Genomic DNA, 25,923 nt, shown 5'->3' with positions numbered 1-25,923 from the left:
AAGTCGATAATCAATACACGGCCTCAAAGAGCCGTCTTTCTTAGACACAAAGAAAAAACCGGCTCCTAAGGGAGATGACGAAGGACGAATATGTCCCTTTTCCAAGGACTCCTTTATATATTCTCGCATAGCAGCGTGTTCAGGCACAGACAGATTAAATAAACGACCCTTAGGGTATTTACTACCCGGAATCAAGTCTATGGCACAATCGCACTCCCGGTGCGGAGGTAGTGAACCAACCTTGGGTTCTTCAAAAACGTCACGAAAGTCAGACAAGAATTCAGGAATCTCAGAGGGAATAGATGATGAAATGGAAACCAAAGGTACGTCCCCATGAGTTCCTTTACATCCCCAGCTTAACACAGACATAGCTCTCCAGTCGAGGACTGGGTTATGAGATTGCAGCCATGGCAATCCCAGCACCAAAACATCATGTAGATTATACAGCACCAGAAAGCGAATAACCTCCTGGTGATCCGGATTAACACGCATAGTCACTTGTGTCCAGTATTGTGGTTTATTACTAGCCAATGGGGTGGAGTCAATCCCTTTCAGAGGTATCGGAGCCTCCAGTGGCTCCAAATCATACCCACAGCGTTTGGCAAAGGACCAATCCATAAGACTCAAAGCAGCGCCAGAGTCGACATAGGCGTCCGCGGTAATAGATGACAAAGAACAAATCAGGGTCACAGATAGAATAAACTTAGACTGTAAAGTGCTAATTGAAACAGACTTGTCAGGCTTCTTAGTACGCTTAGAGCATGCTGATATAACATGAGTTGAATCACCACAATAGAAGCACAACCCATTTTTTCGTCTAAAATTCTGCCGCTCGCTTCTGGACAGAATTCTATCACATTGCATATTTTCTGGCGTTTTCTCAGTAGACACCGCCAAATGGTGCACAGGTTTGCGCTCCCGCAGACGCCTATCGATCTGAATAGCCATCGTCATGGACTCATTCAGACTCGCAGGCACAGGGAACCCCACCATAACATCCTTAATGGCATCAGAGAGACCTTCTCTGAAAATCGCCGCCAGGGCGCACTCATTCCACTGAGTAAGCACAGACCATTTGCGGAATTTTTGGCAGTATATTTCAGCTTCATCTTGCCCCTGAGACAAGGACATCAAGGCCTTTTCCGCCTGAAGCTCTAAATGAGGTTCCTCATAAAGCAACCCCAAGGCCAGAAAAAACGCATCCACATTGAGCAACGCAGGATCCCCTGGTGCCAATGCAAAAGCCCAGTCTTGAGGGTCGCCCCGGAGCAAGGAAATTACAATCCTGACCTGCTGTGCAGGGTCTCCGGCAGAGCGAGACTTCAGGGACAAAAACAATTTGCAATTATTTTTAAAATTTTGAAAGTGAGATCTATTCCCCGAGAAGAATTCAGGCAAAGGAATTCTAGGCTCAGACATAGGTGCATGAACAACAAAATCTTGCAAATTTTGTACCTTTGTGGCGAGATTATTCAAACCTGTAGCTACACTCTGAAGATCCATTTGAAACAGGTGAACACAGAGCCATTCAAGGATTAGAAGGAGAGAAAGAGAGGAAGGCTGCAGTATAGGCAGACTAGCAAGTGATTCAATTAAGAGCACACTCAGAACTAGAGGAGAAAAAAAAAAAAAAAAAAAAAATTGTAGCAGACTTCTTTTTTCTCTCCTTTCTCAGCCAGTAATTTAACCCTTTTTTGGGCCGGTCAAACTGTCATGATTCTCAATGGCGAGAGAACATAGCCCAGCATATATGAGAACTAGCTCTTGGAAGATGGAAACTATACTGACCATGAACTAAACCTGCCGCACAACTAGAAGTGGCCGGGTAGCATGCCTACGTTTTTTAACCCTAGATGCCCAGCGCCAGCCGGAGAACTACCTAATCCTAGCAGAGGAAAAGACAGTCCTGGCTCACCTCCAGAGAAACTTTCCCAAAAGGCAGACAGAGGCCCCCACATATATTGGCGGTGATTTTAGATGAAATGACAAACGTAGTATGAAAATAGGTTTAGCAAAATCGAGGTCCGCTTTCTAGATAGCAGGAAGACAGAAAGGACACTTTCATGGTCAGCAGAAAACCCTATCAAAACACCATCCAGAAATTCCTTTAAGACTCTAGCATTAACTCATAACACCAGAGTGGCAATTTCCGATCACAAGAGCTTTCCAGACACAGTAACGAAACAGCAGCTGTGAACAGGAACAAAATGCAAAAACACACAAGGACAAAAGTCCAACTTAGCTGGGAGTTGTCTAGTAGCAGGAACAAGCACAGAAGGCTTCTGATTACATTGTTGACCGGCAAGAAACTGACAGAGGAGCAAGGTTATATAGCGACTCCCACATCCTGATAGGAGCAGGTGAACAGAGGGGATGATGCACACAAGTTCAATTCCACAAGTGGCCACCGGGGGAGCCCAGAATCCAATTTCACAACAGCTGACCATGGATCTATGAGAGCTTTATGGCACCTCTGTAACAGTGGTAATGTGAGGGGATGTGTCATTACACCATGTACTGTTCAGGGTGTATGAAAGCTTAGTGATGTCCCCTGTAGGAGCGATAATGGCGGCCATTTTGATTGTCATCCTTTATTTCCAGATACAGATCACTAGGAAATGACACAAAAGCTGTTACTATCACATCTCTTGCTGTGGACGCCTCTCTGCAGGGGATTCTCCTTCTTCATTAATCTTTTCTGGAGGATCTAATCAGACTGGCTGTCTATGATATGGGGGTCTGGTATAGGAAACCCATTCTTCTCTGTCCTGTTAGGAAGTTCTGAGGTAATAGAGGATGGAGCGGCTCAGTGTTCTCATTTATTAGCGGAAATGGAGAAAGGCCCCAGAGTCTCCTGCTCTGGACCTGACACTCCCAGGAATCAGAGCAATTACCTGATTTATCCCCATTGGATATAACGATATCGGGGCTCATCCAGCTTTATCTCATGTGTGACAATGATCCCCAAACTCCAGTCCTCACGGCCCAACACATCATGGTGTCAGGATTTCCTTCATTTTGCACTGAGGATGGAATTATTATCGAGGCCTCAGAAGCTGCCACAGGTTTTCTCCCCCGAGAAATACGAAGGAAATCCTGACACCATGATGTATTGGGGCCGTGAGGCCTGGAGTGTGGGGGACACTGCTGTATGCACCCACCAGACATAGGGGGCAGTATAATAATGACTACATGGATGAGCAATGGAGTAAAGACAACACAAAGGTATAGGGGTAAAAAGATTTTATTTATAGATGAGGTTATTATATATTATATATCATGTATATGTGTAAATTATTCATCTATCAGAGTAAATCTATCTATGGGCCGTGTTGGTCCAGAGGAAGGCGAAAACCCCCTGTGAGGAATCGGCCAATTATCCTCATATTAGGGGGAAAATTCCTTCCTGACCCCAAATATGGCGATCAGAATGAATCCCAGGATCAAGGGCTCATAGCTAATGTGTATACGTAAGTTTAACGTAAAAAATATATATTATTTAAAATTATTATTATATTATTATTATATAAAAGTTTATTATATAAAAATATAAAAGTAATTTCTATTTTTCGGCTAATTTACGTTTATATTTGTGTCGACTATATTATTGTAAATCCAAAATATTATATTATTATTTTACATAAATTATATATTTTTTATTATAAACATAAGAAGCTACTTATTTATTCTATTTTACTAAACCTATCTATGGGCCGTGTTGGTCCAGAGGAAGGCGAAAACCCCCTGTGAGGAATCGGCCAATTATCCTCATATCAGGGGGGAAAATTCCTTCCTGACCCCAAATAAAGTATGGCGGTCAGAATAAATCCCAGGATCAAGGGCTGATAATGAACCGATGAGATTAAAGTAAAAAAATGTGTTGTATTATTTTTTTCCTACTAATATGGTAGCATGTTTGGACTAATTTATGTCTATATTTGGTTAGGAAACATTTTTTCAACTAATAATATTTTATTTTGTATCTTTTTTATGCTCTAAAAGTGTGCACTTACTTATTAACCTATGACACTAAATGTATGTATCGGCCATGTTGATCCAGAGGAAGGCGAAAACCCCCTGTGAGGAATCGGCCAATTATCCTCATATCAGGGAGAAAAATTCCTTCCTGACCCCAAATATGGCGATCAGAATGAATCCCAAGATCAAAGGCTGATACCTAACCTGTGTAATGTACCTAACCTGTGTAATATACCTGTCATGTAAAATAATATATATGTTTCTTTACTTGGACTAATTATTATTCATAGGAACTATTTTTTCTTTTAAAGTAAGAACATTTTATTTTATTATAACTTTTTTTGTGCTACTAGTGTGTGATTCTACTTATTAATCTATTATACTAAACCTATTTAAGGCCGTGTAGATCCAGAGGAAGGCGAAAACCGCCTATGAGGAATGGGCCAATTGTCCTCATATTAGGGGGAAAAATTCCTTCCTGACCCCAAATATGGCGATCAGATTAAATCTCAGGATCAGAAGCCGATCTATGTCCTACATCTATGTGCTGATATGTACTGTGTGCTATGTGTGTGTCTGTACTGATGATGTAGTGTGGGGACCTGCACTGACCATGTAGTGTGGGTGATGTGTGATGGGTGCGATACTTACCAGGCCTGTGCTAAGGTGAGTTCAGGGATAATGGCCGCTCCTTACATGCTGCTGCTCAGCGGCCCCAGGACTGAAAGGTACGACTATTGTTCCTGAACTCACCAGATGGAAACTTAGAACAGGCCGCTCCTGGGGTAGAAGATCTTCGGGCTGGAGGGACGTTAGATGCCAGCCCAGGAGGTCAAGGGTCTGGGGCAGCAATGGCAGTGGTCCGGCATGAAGATGGTATAGAGAGAGATGATGTTGAAGGGCAGCCGAGGTGACGTACAGCAGCAGAGACGTGAGGCACGGGTCAGGAGGCATGAAGTTCTGGGCAGTTGGCACAGGCTCATCCTGCAAGATATTAGAGGAAGACAGGAAATCTATCTACCGGATCTTATGTTATATTAGGGGAATGGTCTTTATAATGAACCATTCTGCTATATAACATCAGATGCCATGTACTGACATAATAGTTGTCCTGTGTGTACATCGGTCACTCACCAGATGGTCGTGAATTCTTTCACAGTCCAGATCTTTTCATCCACCTAAGAAAAATAGAAACATAAAGTCACTGTCAGAAAAAGTGAAAAAAGGTAAGATCGATGATGATGATTACCACAATGAGAGAACAGCACCTGATGAGTGTTATCCCCAGAGGAGGAGATACTTACCGGGTCCAGCTTGGTGACACGTACGTAAATCCGGCCACGGGGTGAAGGACTGTGTGCTCCGGCCACTGCAGATGGTGGTTCTCCAGAACTGGCCTGAATGGTGTAAATGGTGGCTGTACTCTCCTTTCCTCCAGATCCTCCCAGCCGATGGTGGTAAAGAATGGATGCTCTCTGATGTTCCCGCTCACATACAGGCGTGTCTGAGGGTCTTTGCGCAGCAGCTTCTTGATGAGATGTTTCACGTCAGCATCAAGCCAAGTTGGAAATTTTGGCTTCTCGTTGATGATGGATTTGAAAGCCATTTGCTTGACGGGGCCGTTGTAAAATGGATATCGCCCTGCTGCCATCCTGGACACCACAATCCCCAGGCTCCACCAGTCCACTGCTGCGCCATACCGTTTTCTACGATGCACCTCAGGGGCCATGTAATGGAAAGTGCCCGTCACTCCAGAGATGTTTTTGGAGGAGGAGACGCCATCTTGGGCAAGCCCAAGGTCGATGATACGGATGTGGCCATCTGCATCCAACATGATGTTATCCGGCTTTATGTCACTGCAATGAAAGAAGAAAACAAAATCTGTCCAGTGATACAAGAGATGGAAAATGGGTCACTACAAAATACGGCAGAATAGGCGGCAGGACACCAGGGAAGCCGGGGGCCATATCTACAGCTTGTAAAGGGGACAGAGAGAAGGAGGAAAGTTCTGCTTACCGGTGGACAATGTTGTGTCCGTGGAGGAACTGGAGGCCACTTACCATCTCTGCTGTGTAGAATCTGATGGAGAGAACAGAGTGCAGAATCAATGTCATGAAATCCTTCTCTGGCAATCCCCAAATACCATGGCACCCCACCTCCTGCTTCCAGCACCCTAAATATATGCCCTGCCAGTGCTCTCCTAGCTGCACCCCGACCTCAGGTTTTTTCCCTTTCTTAGTTCTCTTTTAGGTACATTCTCTGCTTTCTCACCTCACATTGCCGATGTTCAGGCAGCCGCACATCCTGATCAAATCCTCCACGCTGCCACCGGACAGGTACTCCATGATGAAATATGCCCTGTGCTGAGACTGGTGTGCGACATAGAGGTGGCACAGGAATGGGCAGTGTCTGGCCGCCAGGAGTATCCGCCGCTCTCTCAAGATGGTGTCCTCGTTGTCCCTTTTGGTGATTATTTTGACGGCCACGTTGATGTTACTGCCGGGGACAGATGCCAGGACCACCTGAAAAACACAAATGGAGAATACTTAGAAGGTGTCTGCAGGGGTGGAAGGATCTGGATTTTATAGTCCACAAGGCGCATGAGAAAAATGAGTGATCGCTCAGTCTGCTAGTGACCAGGACCATATAGAGGAGCAGATCTATCTATCAGAACAATGCACTGCCTGCTCCACGGATGGGCTATGGAGAGGTCTTAATAAATATTCGTAATTTTAATATTTAGTTCATAAAACAATAATACACATGAAAATATTTAACTTTGTAATACATTTTATCAGCCAAATCGGCTTCTTTCTCCGCCAGGACTGATTTTTTATTTTCAAAATTCTATGTACCTGGGTAAACTCTGTATTTAGTGAAGGCAGATTGTTAGATTACTGAGGGGAGATGACAGTTGGTGCTGATAATATTCTATGCAGAAGGGAGGAGGAGGGAGGAGTTTTGCATTTAGCCCCTCCTCTCCTCTACATAGAATATTATCAGCACCAACTGTCATCTCCTCTCAGTAATGTAACAATCTGTCTTCACTAAATACAGAGTTTACCCAGAAATTGAGAATATAGAATATGAAAAATCAGTCTTGGTGGAGAAAGAAGATTTATCTGATTAGAATTATTACAAAGCTGCTTATTTTCATGTTTGCTATTGATTTATGAAATAAAAATTAAAATTACGATGACTTTTTAAAGGGTTTTCCTCTGTAGAGGTTGGCATTTGTGGAGATCAGACTGAACCAAAGAATCCATCTTGTCTTCCTCCTGAGAAATCTGGTTTACAACAGGAAAATTGAGCAAACTTGACATTTTCTTTTATGGAAAGTAATCACGCGCGCATTTCTCCTTGAAATTGTAGCCTTTCATCCACATACCAGATATTGTAACTTTTCACTAGAATAGATTTGCTTTGTAAGTGATTGTGAAATATGAGCGCTTGTGCGCATGTCTGTAAAATGCCTAACTTTTTACTATATAAAGAAGGGGCAGCGCCCAGTGAGGCAGGCGTGCTCCAGGGCTAACCCTGTTTATGACCACACAACCTTTGTGCTGCGTGTCATTTACTTGGATCCCTACATCCAGGAAGCCAGGGACGGAAAAGGACTCAACATTTCTTGGCCGCCCGAACAGGGACCCGAGGCGAGAGTATCTGCTCGAGATTCACCTGCGGATACGGACAACGGAGATCTGGGATAATGGACGGCAAAGGAACTGAAAAACCTGGCCAGGTAAGAGACATTATTAGTTCTCTTTTATCTGCCCTGTATTATCCGGAAGATCTCTACGAGCCGTGTCACGCTGGGTTAGTCTAGTAGTGAGTAGATACCTATAAAACTCGGGTTACCATATTGTATAGATTTATGAGTCTTGTCCCTGGCAGTGTGTGAACAGTGTGAAGGTTGTGGCATGTTGTGAAAGAAGAGCAAAAGTACGTAGAACAATAAGCCAAAATATTTGGGACACAAGCCTTATACACGAAAGTCAGCCTAACTGGGTCATGTGGTTGCGTCCTTTCGGGGAGACCTCCGCCCATGCTTGACTCTCTCTAAGTGCTTGAAACCCTTTATTTCTGGATAAGGTTTGATAGAATGAGCCCAGGACGCGGACCCATGAGCCTGGGACAAGTATGATATCTGAGACTGAGAGTTTTGTGATCTGTATGGTGTTGCTAGGTCTGTTTGCATGTGCAATAGCACTCAAGTACGTTTTACACGTTAGAAAAAACGGAGCAGACAAGCCCTTCAATATTTTAGCTCCTTAGGAGAGAAGGCAACGAGACGCCACCAACAGAGGAAGTGGTTGTCCAAACGTCACCTAGGGTAGTCATAGCTAGTATTGGGACAAAATGGGAAATAAACAGACAAAAACCGTCTTAGGACAAGTGGAAGCAGCAGATATCATACAGGAAAGATGTGGAAAGACAGTCAGAAGACAGATTAGAAGGGTAAGAGAAAAATTGGGAATTTCAGAAGCTCTAGTGTTTAGCACTGAATGGGAAAGAGCAAAGAGAGAGAGAGGAGGAATAATTAAAGATAATGGATGGGAAGACATCGTGCACTGCATGATACAAGTCTCAAAAACAGCGAGAGAAGAAAATTGGAAGTACGATCCAGACACTTCCAAATGGATCATGGGGAAGGGAAAATGTTGTGGTATCCCACCCCCTTACCTAGATCCAAATGCCCAATCATTTGTACCATCTGGAGGAGCAGAAGGAGGAAAACAATTTCCAGCCTTGTATCCCAATCTTGGTGGGGTAGGAGGATGGGTATGTTCACACTGTGGACAACAAAATCCAGATTGGAGGAATGATTGCCTAGCCTGTGGTGCGCCTAGACATGGCACTGTACTTGCTCCTGTTAGGGTAGTACCAAGACCTTTTAGGGAAACAAATGCTGACGGGGTAATGGGAACTAGGTATCATCAAACTCGGCAATATTTCCCTTGGTCCCCTGCTGAAGGTATGTCTCTCTTGCATAACGCGCCAGACCCCACCCAGTTTCCAGTCAGATTTGCACAATATATACAGCAAATTATGCAGAGTCTGGGCGGATGGAGAGGAATTATGTAGAATGAAAATGACTCCTGGTCTCTTCCAGGAATTACTGGCATATCTACAGGGACATAGGCCACAGGCAGGACAAGTGGGACAGGCAGGACAAGTAGGACAAGCAGGAGAAGGTGCCCTACAAACGGTAGAATCAGGCAATCAGTTCGTAGACCACTTAATAATTTTCATGAGGCAGAAACAGAGGCAGAGAGGAACAACGGGAGTGGTGGCTCAGAAACCTGGTCAATCAGTAGATGAGTATTATCTAGGGGTAGAAAATAGCTTTAGAGATGAAGGAATAGATCTGACCACTCCAGGAATGATGAGGTTAATTACAAAAACCTTCATAGATGGATTGTCTCCAAAAGTGAAGGAGAAACTTAAGGCCGCAACTCCTGATTGGAGAACCTTGGAAGACCCACACTTGGCTAGGCAAAAAGCCGTAGGGATAGAGTTGGATTTAAGAGAAAATCATAAGCCTGTCAGAATTGCGCAAGCAAACACAACAGGAGGGAGAGCAAGACACAATTTTCCTTGTCATTACTGCAAGAAACCAGGACATTTCCAGAGAGAATGTAGAAAGAAGCAGGCAGACATAAAATCAGGAAAATTTGTACCAAAGAATAAACCCTCAGACATCCAACAGACATCCATAGTGGATGGTCCCATACCAGATTCAGATTGACTCAATGTGTTACAAACCTCCCTACCAGCTAGAAGACCTATGATACAGGTGAATGTAGGGGGGAGAGAGATTCCATTTTTGATAGATACAGGTGCAACTTCCTCAATTTTGAATCAAGATTTTCTTCCGAATCCGGAAGATATTTCACAACAAACAACTTTTGCTGAGGGTTATGATGGGGTAATTCGAACACTGCCATATACTGTGCCCCTAGAGGTCTCATTAGGACCTAAATGTTTTGCATCCAGATTTTTGTATGCCAGAGGTGCCCCAACATGTTTGTTAGGAACTGATGTCCTAAAGAAATTAGAAGCTAATATCAATTTTAGGGAAGATGGCACAGTTATGCTGACTATCCCTGATGATGCAGAAACATTAGAACAATATGTCAGAATTCAGGCTTTTGAGGATTATACTGAAGAAAAAGAGTACACCACAGATCTAGACCTCTCAACGGTCCCAGAAACACTGTGGGCACAGGGAGATACTGATGTAGGACTATTGCATATAGCTCCTGTAAAACTATCTGTGCAACCAGGAACTGTTCTCCCACAGCTCAGACAATACCCTGTGAGTGCCCAGCAGGAACTAGCGATCACAAAACAGATAGAGGAATATAGAGAGAAAGGAGTTTTGGTAGAGATACAATCACCTGCTAACACTCCTCTGTATCCAGTCAAGAAGAGAACTCTTGATAAGAGTTATATGCCCAAATATCGTATGGTACATGATCTAAGAGAAATAAACAAAGTTCTAGATCCAATCACCCCAGTTGTACCCAATCCTCAAACGTTACTATCACAGATACCAGCCAGTTCTCAAGTGTTTACTGTATTAGATCTTTCAAATGCATTTTTCTCGGTTCCTTTACACCAAGACAGTTGGCATTTGTTTGCATTTACATTTAAGGGCAAACAGTTGGCGTGGACACGCCTTCCACAGGGAATGATACACTCCCCTACTCTTTATTCAAATGCCCTACAAACAGTCCTTCAGAGGTTTGAACCCGAACCACAGGTAGTAATTTTGCAGTATGTGGATGACCTACTACTTTGCTGCCCAGACCTAGAAACTGCAGAAAGGTCCACTGTAAGTTTACTATGTTTTCTAGAAAAAGAAGGGTGTAAAGTGAATAGACAAAAGTTACAAGTTTGTCAGACCAAAGTGGTCTTTCTAGGTCATTGCATTTCTCAAGGTAAAAAGCATCTTACACCTCAAAGAACTGAAGCAATAAGACAGATGAATGAGCCTAGAAATCATAAACAGCTACGAGCATTTTTAGGAATAGTGTCTCATTGTAGACAATGGATTATACATGCCAGTCAACTAATGCAACCACTGTATGACTGTGTAAAAAGTGAACCTTACCTGTTGACAAAAGAAGGTCAGATTTCGTTCCAACAATTAAAAGATGCCCTTGTTTCAGCTCCAGCGTTAGGGCTACCAGACTACACTAAACCATTTCAGCTTATGGCTGCAGAAGTTGATTCCCATGCTACAGGAGTTCTTACCCAGAAGCATGCAGGGAAACAAAGACCAATTGCATATCTTTCAGCAAGGTTAGATCCCGTAGCTAGAGCAGCGCCAACCTGTGTACGTGTAGTTGTTGCTGTCTCACTATTGTTAGACAAAGCATCAGAAATTGTCCTAGAGCATCCACTCACAGTTCAAACCACACATGATGTTTATGGGATATTAAACCAGGTCCAACCAAAACACATTTCCATGGCCAGACATTTGCGGCTGCAGTGTTCTTTGCTGCTCCCCTCTACTATCACATTTGCAAGGCTTCAGACTCTCAATATAGCTACACTGCTACCTCTCGAGTCTGAAGGGGGGAATAAGGACACTGATCCACACGCAAATTTTTTCCCTACAGACACACATGATTGTACAGAGCTCATTTTACAAGAAACGGTAGGCTTACCCAATGTATCCGAAACACCACTTCAAAATCCAGATTTAGAGCTGTTTATAGATGGTAGTAGGTTTGCAGATGACACAGGTAACTTCCATACAGGGTATGCAGTTGTGTCAGAATCTGAAACTCTCAAAGCAGAACCACTTCCACCGAAACAGTCTGCACAAGAAGCAGAACTAACAGCATTGATTGAAGCGCTAAAAATAGCTGAGAATCAGACAGTTAATATATACACTGATTCTAGGTATGCACATGGTATTGTGTTTGATTTTGGAGTAATCTGGAGAGCTAGAGGTTACATGACAGCGTCAGGACAACCTGTAAAACATGCTTCTCTGATCAAACAGATTTTAGAGGCTGCACAAGAAACAAAAGAAGTAGCAGTAATCAAGGTAGCTGCACATGTGAGACTCGACACTAGGGAATCTAGGGGAAATGATAGGGCTGATAAAGCAGCCAAAGCAGCAGCAGTCAAACCCTTACAACAGGTTCATACTGTAAACCCCACAGAAAATACTGAAGATAGACTGAGACAAGCACAGGAAGATGCAGGAGAAGAGGAGAGGGACAGGTGGAAAAAGGAAGGGGCAGAAGAACAAGCAGGAATTTGGAAGAAAGATGGACTAATATGTCTACCTAGAGCCTGGTACCCGATTGTAGTTGGTGGATTGCACCACCCTACTCATGTGTCTGCAAATGCAATGACACTACTGGCAAAGCAAGTCTGGTTGGCTCCAGGTTTTGGCAACTATGCAAGAGACTATTGTGCTGCATGCGTTATATGCCTGGCACATAATCCCGGACAGACAACAAAGACCCCTATGAAGCACCACGTCCGACCTCTCTACCCGTTTCAGCGATTACAGATAGACTTTATCCAGCTGCCAAAAAGTAATGGGTATGAGTATGTGTTGGTGTGTGTGGACATGTTCTCGGGGTGGCCAGAGGCCTATCCAGTTCGGAAGGCTTCAGCTAAAAACACTGCTGTAAAGCTAGTTGCCGAACTGGTGCCCCGTTATGGTCTCCCTGAAGTGATCGAGTCAGATAGGGGTACTCATTTCACTGGAGAAATATTTCAAAATGTACTGAAAATGTTGGGTGTTGAAAGTCAGTTACACACTCCGTATCATCCTCAAAGTTCTGGTAAGGTGGAACGCATGAATGGAACTTTAAAATTAAAAATACAGAAAGCCATGGCTGAAACAGGAAAGCCTTGGACAGAATGCCTTCCACTGGCCCTTTACTCAATACGCAATACCCCAAGGGGTAAGACTAAACTGTCTCCATATGAAATTTTGTTTGGCAGGACTGCCAATTTAGGATGTTATTTTCCACAACAACTTGTGTTAAATGTAGAATCATTGACTTCTTATGTGCAAAATCTTCAGAAACAATTAACTAAGGTGCATGCACAAGTTTTTGCTTCCCTTCCAGATCCTGACAACACTGTAGGAAGTCACAAGTTGGAACCAGGTGATCAAGTCTATGTAAAAAGACACACCAGAAAGGCTCTTGAACCAAGATTTGACGGACCCTTCCAAGTCCTGTTGACAACACCTACATCAGTCAAGCTTGAAGGAAAGGCATCATGGATACATGCAAGCCATTGCAAAAAAGCAGGACAAAACTCATGATATTGATGTTAATAATGTTAACCTCAACGGAGGCATGGGATAGACTGAATTCTCTAGCCCCTTTGAACAATAGATTTGTACAACATCATAGAAAATTAGTACATGACTTGTTAAATAATACGCAACCCCTGGCAGATTGTTGGATCTGTACCCATTCACCAGTATCAGCCACAAGTATACCTTTTCTAGCAGTTCCCGTGTCAGTTGAAGAAATATTCGCTTGGCCTAATTGTTCAGACAACCTGGCCAACAACCAAACTGGTAATACTAGGCTGTGGAATACTACAATCGCCATACCAATTGTGGGATGGGTAGAATTTCCTTGGTGGCAGGGTAATCTCTCAGGGACTGGTACACATCTACAATATTTGGCCTATAAGGGTGGGGCCTGGGTACCTAGGAATAAAACTGGATTAACTAATTTAGGACAGGTCCCCACAGAAAATCTACAGCTCAGTTTCAGTACAACCGCCGATCCCTCTGATGCTTTCAAACCTGTAGTATTGGAAAGATACATACATAATAGAAAATGGGAACATTCTGAGTTGTTCCCCCAAGGTGATGCAAACAGTTGTACAAGTAAGCCAGGGAACCTGGTTTGTAATGAATCCGATGAGTATGTCAACGGAATGCCTGTATGTGGGAATCCCGCAGCCGGGTACTGTAGCCCCTTGGGACAAAAACCCTCTTGGTGTATGCTTCAGAATGTATCTAGTTTTGTGGATTTGGCTCACAGATTGGTATTGCAGCACTCAGCTCTATGGGATCTGCCTGAAGGTACATTTTGGATATGCGGAGAAGGAGCATATAAATGGCTTCCCGTAGGTATAAAGGGTACTTGTACATTAGGACGCCTAACCCCGGCTACTTTCATAATTTCAAATAAACAAGTAAATATGCAAGCCGTGCCCAAGCACACACTGTATAAAAGAGCTGCAGATAACTCACCACGCCCCTCGGGGAGGCCGCATATAGTACAAATGGGAATTCCCAACAAAATTGTTAGTACCATTTTTATTTATCCTATGTTAACACAAATGTGGGATAAATTAGTTAGAGCCACAGATTATCTAGATGATCAGATCTGGGATATATTGGATATACTAAACACTAGTATAGCTGTACAGAATCAGCTTATAATAGTCGTCAACCAACATACCCTGGTATTAGATTACCTAACTGCCTCACAAGGGGGTATGTGTCAAATCATTGGACCCACCTGCTGTCATTATATAGACCCGAATAGTACTATGAGTATGACATTTAAATTAAAGGACGTACAACGACTCAGAGATCAGTATGACAAAGACAATGACCAGAATAAGGATAGCTGGTGGTCAGATACCTTCTCTTTTCTCAACCCAGCCAACTGGTTCAGAGGGATCGGTGGGTGGGTTGCTGGGATTATGCAGAGCATTATACATATAGTTATGATTATTGTAATCATATATGTATTATTCAAGATTGTGCTCAAGGGTATCTCAGTATGCACCGATAAATTTTGTGTAATAGATGCAAGAGTATAAAGTTTTTATGTTATCTTTTAGTGATTCTAATTATTGCCGAACTAATTTTTGTTTTTATATTTTAGTATACTGCTGTATAAAGAAGAAAATGCATAGACTTTATGCAAGAATTTGTGATAGATTATAAAAGAATATGTCAAAGGGGGGAATTGTGGAGATCAGACTGAACCAAAGAATCCATCTTGTCTTCCTCCTGAGAAATCTGGTTTACAACAGGAAAATTGAGCAAACTTGACATTTTCTTTTATGGAAAGTAATCACGCGCGCATTTCTCCTTGAAATTGTAGCCTTTCATCCACATACCAGATATTGTAACTTTTCACTAGAATAGATTTGCTTTGTAAGTGATTGTGAAATATGAGCGCTTGTGCGCATGTCTGTAAAATGCCTAACTTTTTACTATATAAAGAAGGGGCAGCGCCCAGTGAGGCAGGCGTGCTCCAGGGCTAACCCTGTTTATGACCACACAACCTTTGTGCTGCGTGTCATTTACTTGGATCCCTACATCCAGGAAGCCAGGGACGGAGAAGGACTCAACACATTAGTATGGTCCAAATATCATTGATTATCTAGATTTAATAAAAACACAGAGACAAATGTATGTACAATATGGCAGCCTGATAGGAGAAAAAAATAATGTCCCCTGCCCTCTACAGCTGTGACCCCTGAGATGAACCCTCCAGTATAGAAGAATACCAGGTTATAGCAGCACTAGCCCTAACTATGGTGATGTCTTATACCTCATCTCACAGAAGGACACTACAATGAGCAATAACAAAGCAAGAGATGGCTGATAACAGAGAACAATACATGGGGATACATGAAAAATCTCAGATTTCAAATAACAAATATGTAGGCCTTACTTTGCCAAAGGCGCCTCTACCTAGGACCTGGTGGATGTTGAAGCAGCTGATGTTAAGCCTGGCATAGGGGCAGGATGATCCAGGGTCTCCGCTGCATCCAGGTGTTGGCTCCTCCAATCCGCTGTTGTCTCGTCTCCTTTTCTTCTTTAATCCGGTCACGCTGTCCTCTTCCCTCTTCCTCTTCTCCTCGCGCCACTTCTCCTTGCTCCTCTTCTCGCTCTCTTCTCCTCGTCCAGTAGTCGCCATTCTCCGTAATCTCTTCCTGCCTGTAGACCTCGGTCCAATCGCTTCAGCCGACAGTTGAAAGTAAACGGCAGTTGGTTGTGTGCAGGTGACCAGAGGTCAGAGGTGACGGAACCCTCAGGTGGCTCCTGCCAGGCAGCGGCTCCTGGCCATGCTCTGCCCTATACACTGTGATGTGGGCATCATGGGTGACAGTTTAGAGTCCAGAGGAACGGCAGAGAACTTCATGGCGACTTCCAGTGGTTTATTTATTAGATTATTAATCCCTCTATGTGTTTCATCATCGTTCCATTTTATAACTTACATTATTTTTGTATTGTAAAGTTAATATTTTTGTTAGTTTTTCTATGTTTCTTATCACATATTTCCTCGATGTCCCATTTCCCTTTATCATTTCTCCCAAGAGTCTATTCCACCAAAGTGGTGCGCACCTATTACCCCCAGTGCCACCCAGCCGGCTCTACTGCACCTCATGGACAGAATACACGGAGCTGTAAACTCTTCCTGAGCTTTTATAGTCTCTGTATAACCAACACTTTCTACCAATTATTACCTCTTACCAGGAATATGGTGATATTGGGTCAGTATATAATAAAGCCATCAGTGCTATATATAATACAGGTTGTACCGTTCCCAATAACCCATCACATGTGATTTACAGTAATCCCACCACAACCCATGGGAAGGATGGGTCACTGCTGCTCATCTCTGGGGTCACCGAAATCTTCTTCTTCCTCTTTATAATATCGCTTTATTTACATGTAACACAAAGAAAACAATTAAAACCCCCATAAATGAAAATGACCCTGTTATTACGGCTTCTTTGTGCTATTGTGTCACAGTCACAGGCAGTGAATACACCGTACCATTTACTGCTGCAGTCAGCGATTAGTTATATACTGGCGGATTGTCACCGTTATTGAAATGCAGGTCCTGTCGCCCTAAATCTATAAACATTAATCCCCCAACATGTTTCGCTCGCTCTCAGGCATCATCAGGAGAAAGGAGATTAAAGGAGTAAGATGTCACCGCTCACTCCCATATTATTTGTGGTGCAGACGTCTTATGACGTCACATCCACACAGACATGTGAAGACATAGCACAATCAGCAGGTGTCCTAGTCTCATAAACAGGACAGGACACAATTATTGACAACTATGAACACACCTGAGAGGGCTACCTTCAGGGGAATGTCATTAAATTAGACATATGACATCAGACACCATTTAATGGGTGATCTATCACGCCCGATGTCCAGGTGGGAAAATCTACATTGGTCTCCTTGCTAGAGAACTTCACGTATGTATCAAGGAACATGTAAGAGACATGGACAAATCTAGGACAGAGGATGATCCTGAACAATTTAAAACCCTACTAAGATATTTTCAACAATTCCATCATAGGGATTCAAGTCTTCTCAGAGTTCTTTTGGGACCGAGAAGTGGTGATCTCAAGAAAACTCTCGCTTACGTTGAGAGCAAGTGGACTTTTAGATTGGGTACCGACCAGGCTTAATGAAAATCTGGGGTTTGGTTCATTTTTAGAAATATGGAGGCATCTTTTGGGAGGTGGGTTTGTGTTTTTTTATTGATTTTAACTCATATTTGTTTGCTCTGCAGTATACAGCCATGAAGGCCGGATTTTAATCCACCTATCTATATCCATGTATGTGATGATTTCTACTTTGTGAACATTTTTCATCCTATAAAGAGATGGAGAATTGGGGGAGGAAAGTAGACTGTGAATTCTTTATTATTTTTTTCTATGAGACATTATGGAGCCTTGATAGACTGTTGAACAGCCGGGATTGTGAACCTCTTTATGGACTTGATTTAATTATGATAGATGCTTGTGGACAATCAGGTTACGGATTTTATCATTTGATTTAAAGAATTGATAATTGATATTATTAGCTTTCTACAAAATTATTTTCTCTATTATATGGCCATATGGTATGTTGACACATTTAGACCTATTTTTATCTGTGTTATTGGGGACCATACTTTTCACTTTATACTTTTCCCTATTGTTGCTCTGCCTTTTTCACATCTTTTAACCCTTTGTAACTTACCTCTGTTTACATCAATTTCACTTGTGCAATTTTGGCAGAGCCTTATGCTTTGCATACACTTATTTACATTATATATTTTTACCCCTTTTTATACTTTCTCTTATGATCCCCTAACTTTCCTGCTTTGGTAGTGATAATATGCTCAGATTTTTAAGTGTTAATTTCTATTAATAAAATTGATTTTATAGTTGAACATATTCTTTGATTCCCCTGTTACTTTAATTACACCTATTGGGGTTTTTGTGTTCATAATGCTTTTTGAATTTGGACCTGTTATTTTTGATATTTATCTTGGGAAACTTCTTGTTTAACTACTGAAATATGTCATCAGTAAATACACTCAATACTTTGTCGGGGCTCCTTTTGCATCAATTACTGCATCAATGCGGCGTGGCATGGAGGCGATCAGCCTGTGGCACTGCTGAGGTGTTATGGAAGCCCAGGTTGCTTTGATAGCAGCCTTCTGCTCATCTGCATTGTTGGGTCTGGTGTCTCATCTTCCTCTTTACAATACTCCATAGATTCTCTATGGGGTTAAGGTCAGGCGAGTTTGCTGACCAATCAAGCACAGTGATACTGTTGTTCATAAACCAGGTATATTGATACTTTTGGCAGTGTGGACAGGTGCCAAGTCCTGCTGGAGAATGACATTTCCATCTCCAAAGTGCTCTAAAATGTCCTCGTAGATGGATGCGCTGACTTTGGTCTTGATAAAACACAGTGGACCTACACCAGCAGATGACATGGCTCCCCAAACCATCACTGATTGTGGAAACTTCACACTAAACCTCCAGCAGCTTGGATTGTGGCCTCTGCACTCTTCCTCCAGATTCTGGGACCTTGATTTCCAAATGAAATGCAAAATTTACTTTCATCTGAAAACAACACCTTGGACCACTGACAACAATCCAGTTCTTCTTCTCCTTGGCCCAGGTAAGAGGCTTCTGGCATTGTCTATTGGTCATGAGTGGCTTGACACAAGGAATGTGACACTTGTAGCCCATGTCCTGGATACGTCTGTGTGTGGCGGCTCTTGAAGCAATGACTCCAGCAGCAGTCCACTCCTTGTGAATCTCCCACAAATTTTTAAATGGTCTTTTCTGAACAATCCTTTCAAGGCTGTGCACCTTTTTCTACCACACTTTTTCCTTCCACTCAACTTTCCATTATTATGCTTGGATACAGCACTCTGTGAACATTAGCTTCTATGGCAACGACCTTTATTGGCTTACCCTCCTTGTGGAGTGTCAATGACTACCTTCTGGACATCTTTCAAGTCAGGAGTCTTCCCCATGATTGTGGAGCTACTGAAACAGACTAAGGGACCTTTTTAAACGCCTTTGCAGGTGTTTTTTTTGTTAATTATTCTAATTTACTGAGATAATGACTTTTGGGTTTTCATTGGCTGTAAGCCATAATCATCAACATTAACAGAAATAAACACATGAAATACATCACTCTGTTTGTAATGACTCTACATAATATATGAGTTTAACTTTTTGTATTGAAGAACTGAAATAAATTAACTTTTTGATGTTGCACATCCCTGGAATCAGGGTTTCTAGCTCTTCATTATGCTGCTCTCACATTACAAAAAAAAATTCCCTTTACGGGTGCATGTCTTTAAATATGTGTAAGTTGTTCTGTGTATAATATTTAATTTTTTTCGATTTTTACATAGAAAAGCATTTTTGGGGATTTTGGCCCGGAGGCTCCAGAGGGCCCCTGCAGGCAGGGCCGGCGTTAGGGGCAGGACGCTGCCTAGGTCCTCGCTCCCCCAGGGGCCCCCAGCTAGCGGCACATCACGCAGCTGCTATGGGGCCCCTGTGAGGCAGGGGGCCCGCCTGCCGCCAGCGCCGACTCCCCCGCCGCATTTAACTATATCGGCGTCTGCCGGTACAGTTCAATGCAATGATGGAGGAGAGAGCGTCAGCTGACGCTCCCTCTCTCATCATTCCCCGCTCTGCCTCTGACAGACACTGCCGCGCACTCACTGTGTGCCGGCAGGAGCAGGAACTGGAAGCAGCGCGGGCACGAGGAGAGGTGACGAGTGTGCTGTGTTGGTTGTTGTTGTTTTTTTTACTCTATAACAGTGAGTACTTGGCTGTGGGGCCATTCTGAGGGGGAGAGCTGCGCTGTATACTATGAGGCAGTGTGCTGTATACTATGAGGCTGCGCTGTATACCATGAGGCTGTGTGCTGTATACCATGAGGCTGTGTGCTGTATACCTTGAGGCTGCGCTGTATACTATGAGGCAGTGCTGTATACCATGAGGCTGTGTGCTGTATACCATGAGGCTGCGCTGTATACTATAAGGCTGCGCTGTATACTATGAGGCTGCGGTGTATACTATGAGGCTGCGCTGTATACTATGAGGCTGCGCTGTATACTATGCGGGCAGTTCTGTATACTATGAGGCTGCGCTGTATACTATGAGGCTGTTCTGTATACTATGCGGGCAGTGCTGTATACTATGCGGGCAGTGCTGTATACTATGCGGGCTGTGTTGTATACTAAGGTGGGTACATTATACGTTATCTTCTATGGGGAGGCTGTGTTATATACTATGGGGGATGCATTATATTCTATGGGGAAGGCGATTTAATATACTATGGGGGGCTGCATTATATTCTATGGGGGCTATATTATATTCTATGGGGAGGTGGGCTGTATTATATTCTATGGGGGCTGTATTAGATTTTATGAGGGAGGATTGCTGTTATGGACCTGGTGGTTAGGAGCACCCAAAGTGACCTGATGGTTAAAACAGAAAACCTGGGACAAGCTCTGAGGAGGTGGTAACTCTACTGACCGCAATCCCTAATCCTATCACACACACTAGAAATAGCCGTGGAGCGTACCTAACTCTCCCTAGACGCCTCTTCACAGCCTAAGAGCTAACTACCCTTAAAGATAGAAATAGCAGCCTACCTTGCCTCAGAGAAATTCCCCAAAGTAAAGGTAGCCCCCCCACAAATATTAACTGTGAGTTAAGAGGGAAGTGACAAACACAGGAATTAAACAGATTTTAGCAAAGGAGGCCGAATCTTCACTAGATAGTCAGAGGATAGGAAAGGGAACTATGCGGTCAGTATAAAAACTACAAAAACCACGCAGAGTGTGCAAAAAGACCTCCACACCGACTCACGGTGTGGAGGTGCAGCTCTGCACCCCCAGAGCTTCCAGCTAGCAAGGAAATATCATAATAGCAGGCTGGACTGAAACATAGCATGTACTGAAAAATATATTCAAAAACCGATGAACAGCAAATGACTAGCAAGGACTTAGCTTCTGCTGGAGTAGACAGGTCATCTGAGAAATCCAAGAGATATCTGAACCAGTACTGAGACATTGACAGCTGGCATGAACTAACGACCTGGGCAGAGTTAAATAGGGAAGCCAGCAGCAGCAATAAACAAGGGCAGCTGAGAAAGCCAACCTCAAAGATCAGCAGTTCCACTCAAAGCCACCAGTGGGTGCCCAAGGATAGAACTCACCAAAGTCCCATTCACGACCACAGGAGGGAGCCCGAGAACGGAATTCACAACAGTACCCCCCCCCCTTGAGGAGGGGTCACCGAACCCTCACCAGAGCCCCCAGGCCGATCAGGACGAGCCAAATGAAAGGCACGAACCAAATCGGCAGCATGGACATCGGAGGCAACAACCCAGGAATTATCCTCCTGACCATAGCCCTTCCACTTAACCAGGTACTGAAGCTTCCGTCTCGAAATACGAGAATCCAAAATCTTCACCACATACTCCAACTCCCCCTCAACCAACACCGGAGCAGGAGGATCAACGGAAGGAACCATAGGCGCCACATATCTCCGCAACAACGACCTATGGAACACATTATGGATGGCAAAAGAAGCTGGAAGGGCCAAACGAAACGACACAGGATTGATAATTTCAGAAATCTTATAAGGACCAATGAAACGAGGCTTGAACTTAGGAGAAGAAACCTTCATAGGAACATAACAAGAAGACAACCAAACCAAATCCCCAACACGAAGTCGGGGACCAACACAGCGACGGCGGTTAGCAAAACGTTGCGCCTTCTCCTGAGACAACGTCAAATTGTCCACCACGTGAGTCCAAATTTGTTGCAACCTGTCCACCACAGAATCCACACCAGGACAGTCAGAAGGCTCAACCTGCCCTGAAGAAAAACGAGGATGAAAACCAGAATTACAAAAAAAGGCGAAACCAAAGTAGCAGAACTAGCCCAATTATTAAGGGCGAACTCGGCCAATGGCAAGAAGGTCACCCAATCATCCTGATCAGCAGAAACAAAGCATCTCAGATAGGTTTCCAAGGTCTGATTGGTTCGTTCGGTTTGGCCATTTGTCTGAGGATGGAACGCTGAAGAAAAAGACAAATCAATGCCCATCTTAGCACAAAAGGACCGCCAAAACCTAGAAACAAACTGGGAACCTCTGTCAGACACAATGTTCTCCGGAATGCCATGCAAACGAACCACATGCTGAAAAAATAATGGAACCAAATCAGAGGAGGAAGGCAATTTAGGCAAGGGTACCAAATGGACCATCTTAGAAAACCGATCACAAACCACCCAGATGACAGACATCCTTTGAGAGACAGGAAGATCAGAAATAAAATCCATGGAAATATGTGTCCAGGGCCTCTTCGGGACAGGCAAAGGCAAAAGCAACCCACTGGCACGAGAACAGCAAGGTTTGGCCCGAGCACAAGTCCCACAGGACTGCACAAAAGAACGCACATCCCGTGACAAGGAAGGCCACCAAAAGGACCTGGCAACCAAATCTCTGGTACCAAAAATCACAGGATGACCAGCCAACACCGAACAATGAACCTCAGAAATAACCCTACTAGTCCATCTATCAGGGACAAACAGTTTCTCCACTGGGCAGCGGTCAGGTCTATCAGCCTGAAACTCCTGCAGCACCCGCCGCAAATCAGGGGAGATGGCAGACAGAATCACCCCCTCTTTAAGAATACCAGCCGGCTCAGGAACTCCCAGAGAATCAGGCAAAAAACTCCTAGAAAGGGCATCAGCCTTCACATTCTTAGATCCCGGAAGGTATGAGACCACAAAATCGAAACGGGAGAAAAACAGTGACCATCGAAACTGTCTAGGGTTCAACCGCTTGGCGGACTCGAGGTAAGTCAGATTCTTATGATCAGTCAGGACCACCACGCGATGTTTGGCTCCCTCTAGCCAATGTCGCCACTCCTCAAATGCCCACTTCATAGCCAACAACTCCCGATTGCCGACATCATAATTACGCTCGGCAGGCGAAAACTTTCTAGAAAAGAAAGCACACGGCTTCATCAAGGAGCCATCAGAACTTCTCTGAGACAAAACAGCCCCTGCCCCAATCTCAGAAGCATCAACCTCGACCTGAAAAGGGAGCAAAACATCTGGCTGACGCAACACAGGGGCCGAAGTAAAACGACGTTTAAGCTCCTGAAAGGCCTCAACGGCCGCAGGGGACCAATTCACCACATCAGCGCCTTTCTTCGTCAAATCAGTCAAAGGTTTAACCACACGAGAAAAATTAGCGATGAAGCGATGGTAAAAATTAGCAAAGCCCAGGAACTTCTGAAGACTCTTCACAGATGTAGGTTGAGTCCAATCATAAATGGCCTGAACTTTAACAGGATCCATCTCGATAGTAGAAGGGGAAAAAATGAAGCCCAAAAAGGAAACCTTCTGAACTCCAAAGAGGCATTTAGAGCCCTTCACAAACAATGCATTAGCACGAAGGACCTGGAACACCATCCTGACCTGCCTTACATGAGACTCCCAATCATCCGAAAAGACCAAAATATCATCCAAATATACGATCATGAACCTATCCAGATACTTCCGGAAGATGTCGTGCATAAAGGACTGAAACACAGATGGAGCATTAGAAAGCCCGAATGGCATCACCAGGTACTCAAAATGGCCCTCGGGCGTATTAAATGCTGTTTTCCATTCATTGCCCTGTTTAATACGCACAAGATTATACGCCCCTCGAAGGTCAATCTTGGTAAACCAACTAGCCCCCTTAATCTGAGCAAACAAATCAGACAACAGAGGCAAAGGGTACTGAAATTTGACCGTGATTTTATTGAGAAAGCGATAATCTATACAGGGTCTCAGAGAGCCATCCTTCTTGGCCACAAAAAAGAACCCTGCTCCCAACGGCGACGAAGACGGGCGAATATGCCCTTTCTCCAAGGACTCCTTTACATAACTCCGCATAGCGGCATGTTCTGGCACAGATAAATTGAACAGTCGGCCCTTAGGGAACTTACTACCAGGAATCAAATTAATAGCGCAATCACAGTCCCTATGAGGAGGTAGGGCACTGGACTTGGGCTCATCAAATACATCCTGGTAATCCGACAAAAACTCAGGGACTTCAGAAGGAGTGGAAGAAAAAATTGACATCAAAGGAACATCACCATGTATCCCTTGACAACCCCAACTAGACACTGACATTGATTTCCAATCCAGTACTGGATTATGAACCTGTAACCATGGCAAACCCAACACGACAACATGCAAATTATGCAACACCAAAAAGCGAATATTTTCCTGATGTGCGGGAGCCATGTGCATGGGCAGCTGAGTCCAGTACTGAGGTTTATTCTTGGCCAATGGCATAGCATCAATTCCCCTTAAGGGAATAGGACTCTGCAAAGGCTCCAAGGAAAAACCACAGCGCCTGGCAAACTCCAAGTCCATCAAGTTCAGGGCAGCGCCCGAATCCACAAATGCCATAACAGAGTAGGACGACAGTGAGCAAATCAGAGTAACAGATAAGAGAAATTTAGGCTGCAAAGTACTAATGGTGACAGACCTAGCGAACCTCTTAGTGCGCTTAGGACAATCAGAGATAGCATGAGAGGAGTCACCACAGTAAAAACACAGCCCATTCTGACGTCTGTGTTCTTGCCGTTCAGCTCTGGTCAAAGTCCTATCACATTGCATAGGCTCAGGCCTCCGCTCAAAGGACACCGCCAAATGGTGCACAACTTTGCGCTCGCGCAAACGCCGATCAATCTGAATGGCCAAAGACATTGACTCATTCAGACCAGCAGGCGTGGGGAACCCCACCATAACATCCTTAAGGGCTTCAGAAAGACCCTTTCTGAAAATTTCTGCCAGGGCACACTCATTCCATTGAGTAAGCACAGACCACTTTCTAAACTTCTGGCAATATACTTCTGCCTCATCCTGACCCTGACATAGAGTCAGCAAGATCTTTTCTGCCTGATCCACAGAATTAGGTTAGTCATAAAGCAATCCAAGCGCTAGAAAAAATGCATCCACATTAAGCAATGCAGGATTTCCTGGCTCAAGGGAGAATGCCCAGTATTGCGGGTCACCACGCAACAAAGAAATAATAATCTTTACTTGCTGAATGGGATCACCAGAGGAGCGGGGTTTCAGAGCAAGAAACAGTCTGCAATTATTTTTGAAATTCAAAAATTTAGATCTATCCCCAGAAAACAAATCAGGAATTGGAATTCTAGGAGTTGATCCACACAAGAGGACAAACCTTGAATATCCATATCTACACCTGAGTCCTGAACCACCCAGAGGTTAAGGGGAAAAGAAAGACAAAACAAGCTGCAAAGAAAAAAAAATTGACTCAGAACTTCTCTTATCCCTCTTTTGAGATGCATTAACACTTTGCGGGCCAGCTGTACTGTTATGACCTGGTGGTTAGGAGCACCCGAAGTGACCTGATGGTTAAAACAGAAAACCTGGGACAAGCTCTGAGGAAGTGGTAACTCTACTGACCGCAATCCCTAATCCTATCACACACACTAGAAATAGCCGTGGAGCGTACCTAACTCTCCCTAGACGCCTCTTCACAGCCTAAGAGCTAACTACCCCTAAAGATAGAAATAGCAGCCTACCTTGCCTCAGAGAAATTCCCCAAAGTAAAGGTAGC

At 43.8% G+C, this 25,923-nt stretch overlaps 1 protein-coding gene across 1 annotated transcript; it reads right to left on the bottom strand.

Annotated features, from left to right (window-relative positions):
• Positions 1-3,514: 3,514 nt before the first annotated feature.
• On the bottom strand, positions 3,515-15,917 carry LOC143768993 (protein kinase C-like 1). The gene is made up of 6 exons (XM_077257601.1): positions 15,672-15,917; positions 6,250-6,500; positions 6,039-6,057; positions 5,283-5,834; positions 5,113-5,156; positions 3,515-4,962 (listed from the first exon to the last, which is right to left on the bottom strand). The coding sequence occupies exons 1-4, from the start codon at positions 15,915-15,917 to the stop codon at positions 5,832-5,834; spliced, it is 519 nt and encodes a 172-aa protein (XP_077113716.1). The 3' UTR covers positions 3,515-4,962; positions 5,113-5,156; positions 5,283-5,831.
• Positions 15,918-25,923: the final 10,006 nt, after the last annotated feature.

This window comes from Ranitomeya variabilis, chromosome 4 (genome assembly GCF_051348905.1).
Source record: "Ranitomeya variabilis isolate aRanVar5 chromosome 4, aRanVar5.hap1, whole genome shotgun sequence".
NCBI lineage: Eukaryota > Metazoa > Chordata > Amphibia > Anura > Dendrobatidae > Ranitomeya > Ranitomeya variabilis.
This window is presented reverse-complemented; position numbering and strand designations above follow the sequence as displayed.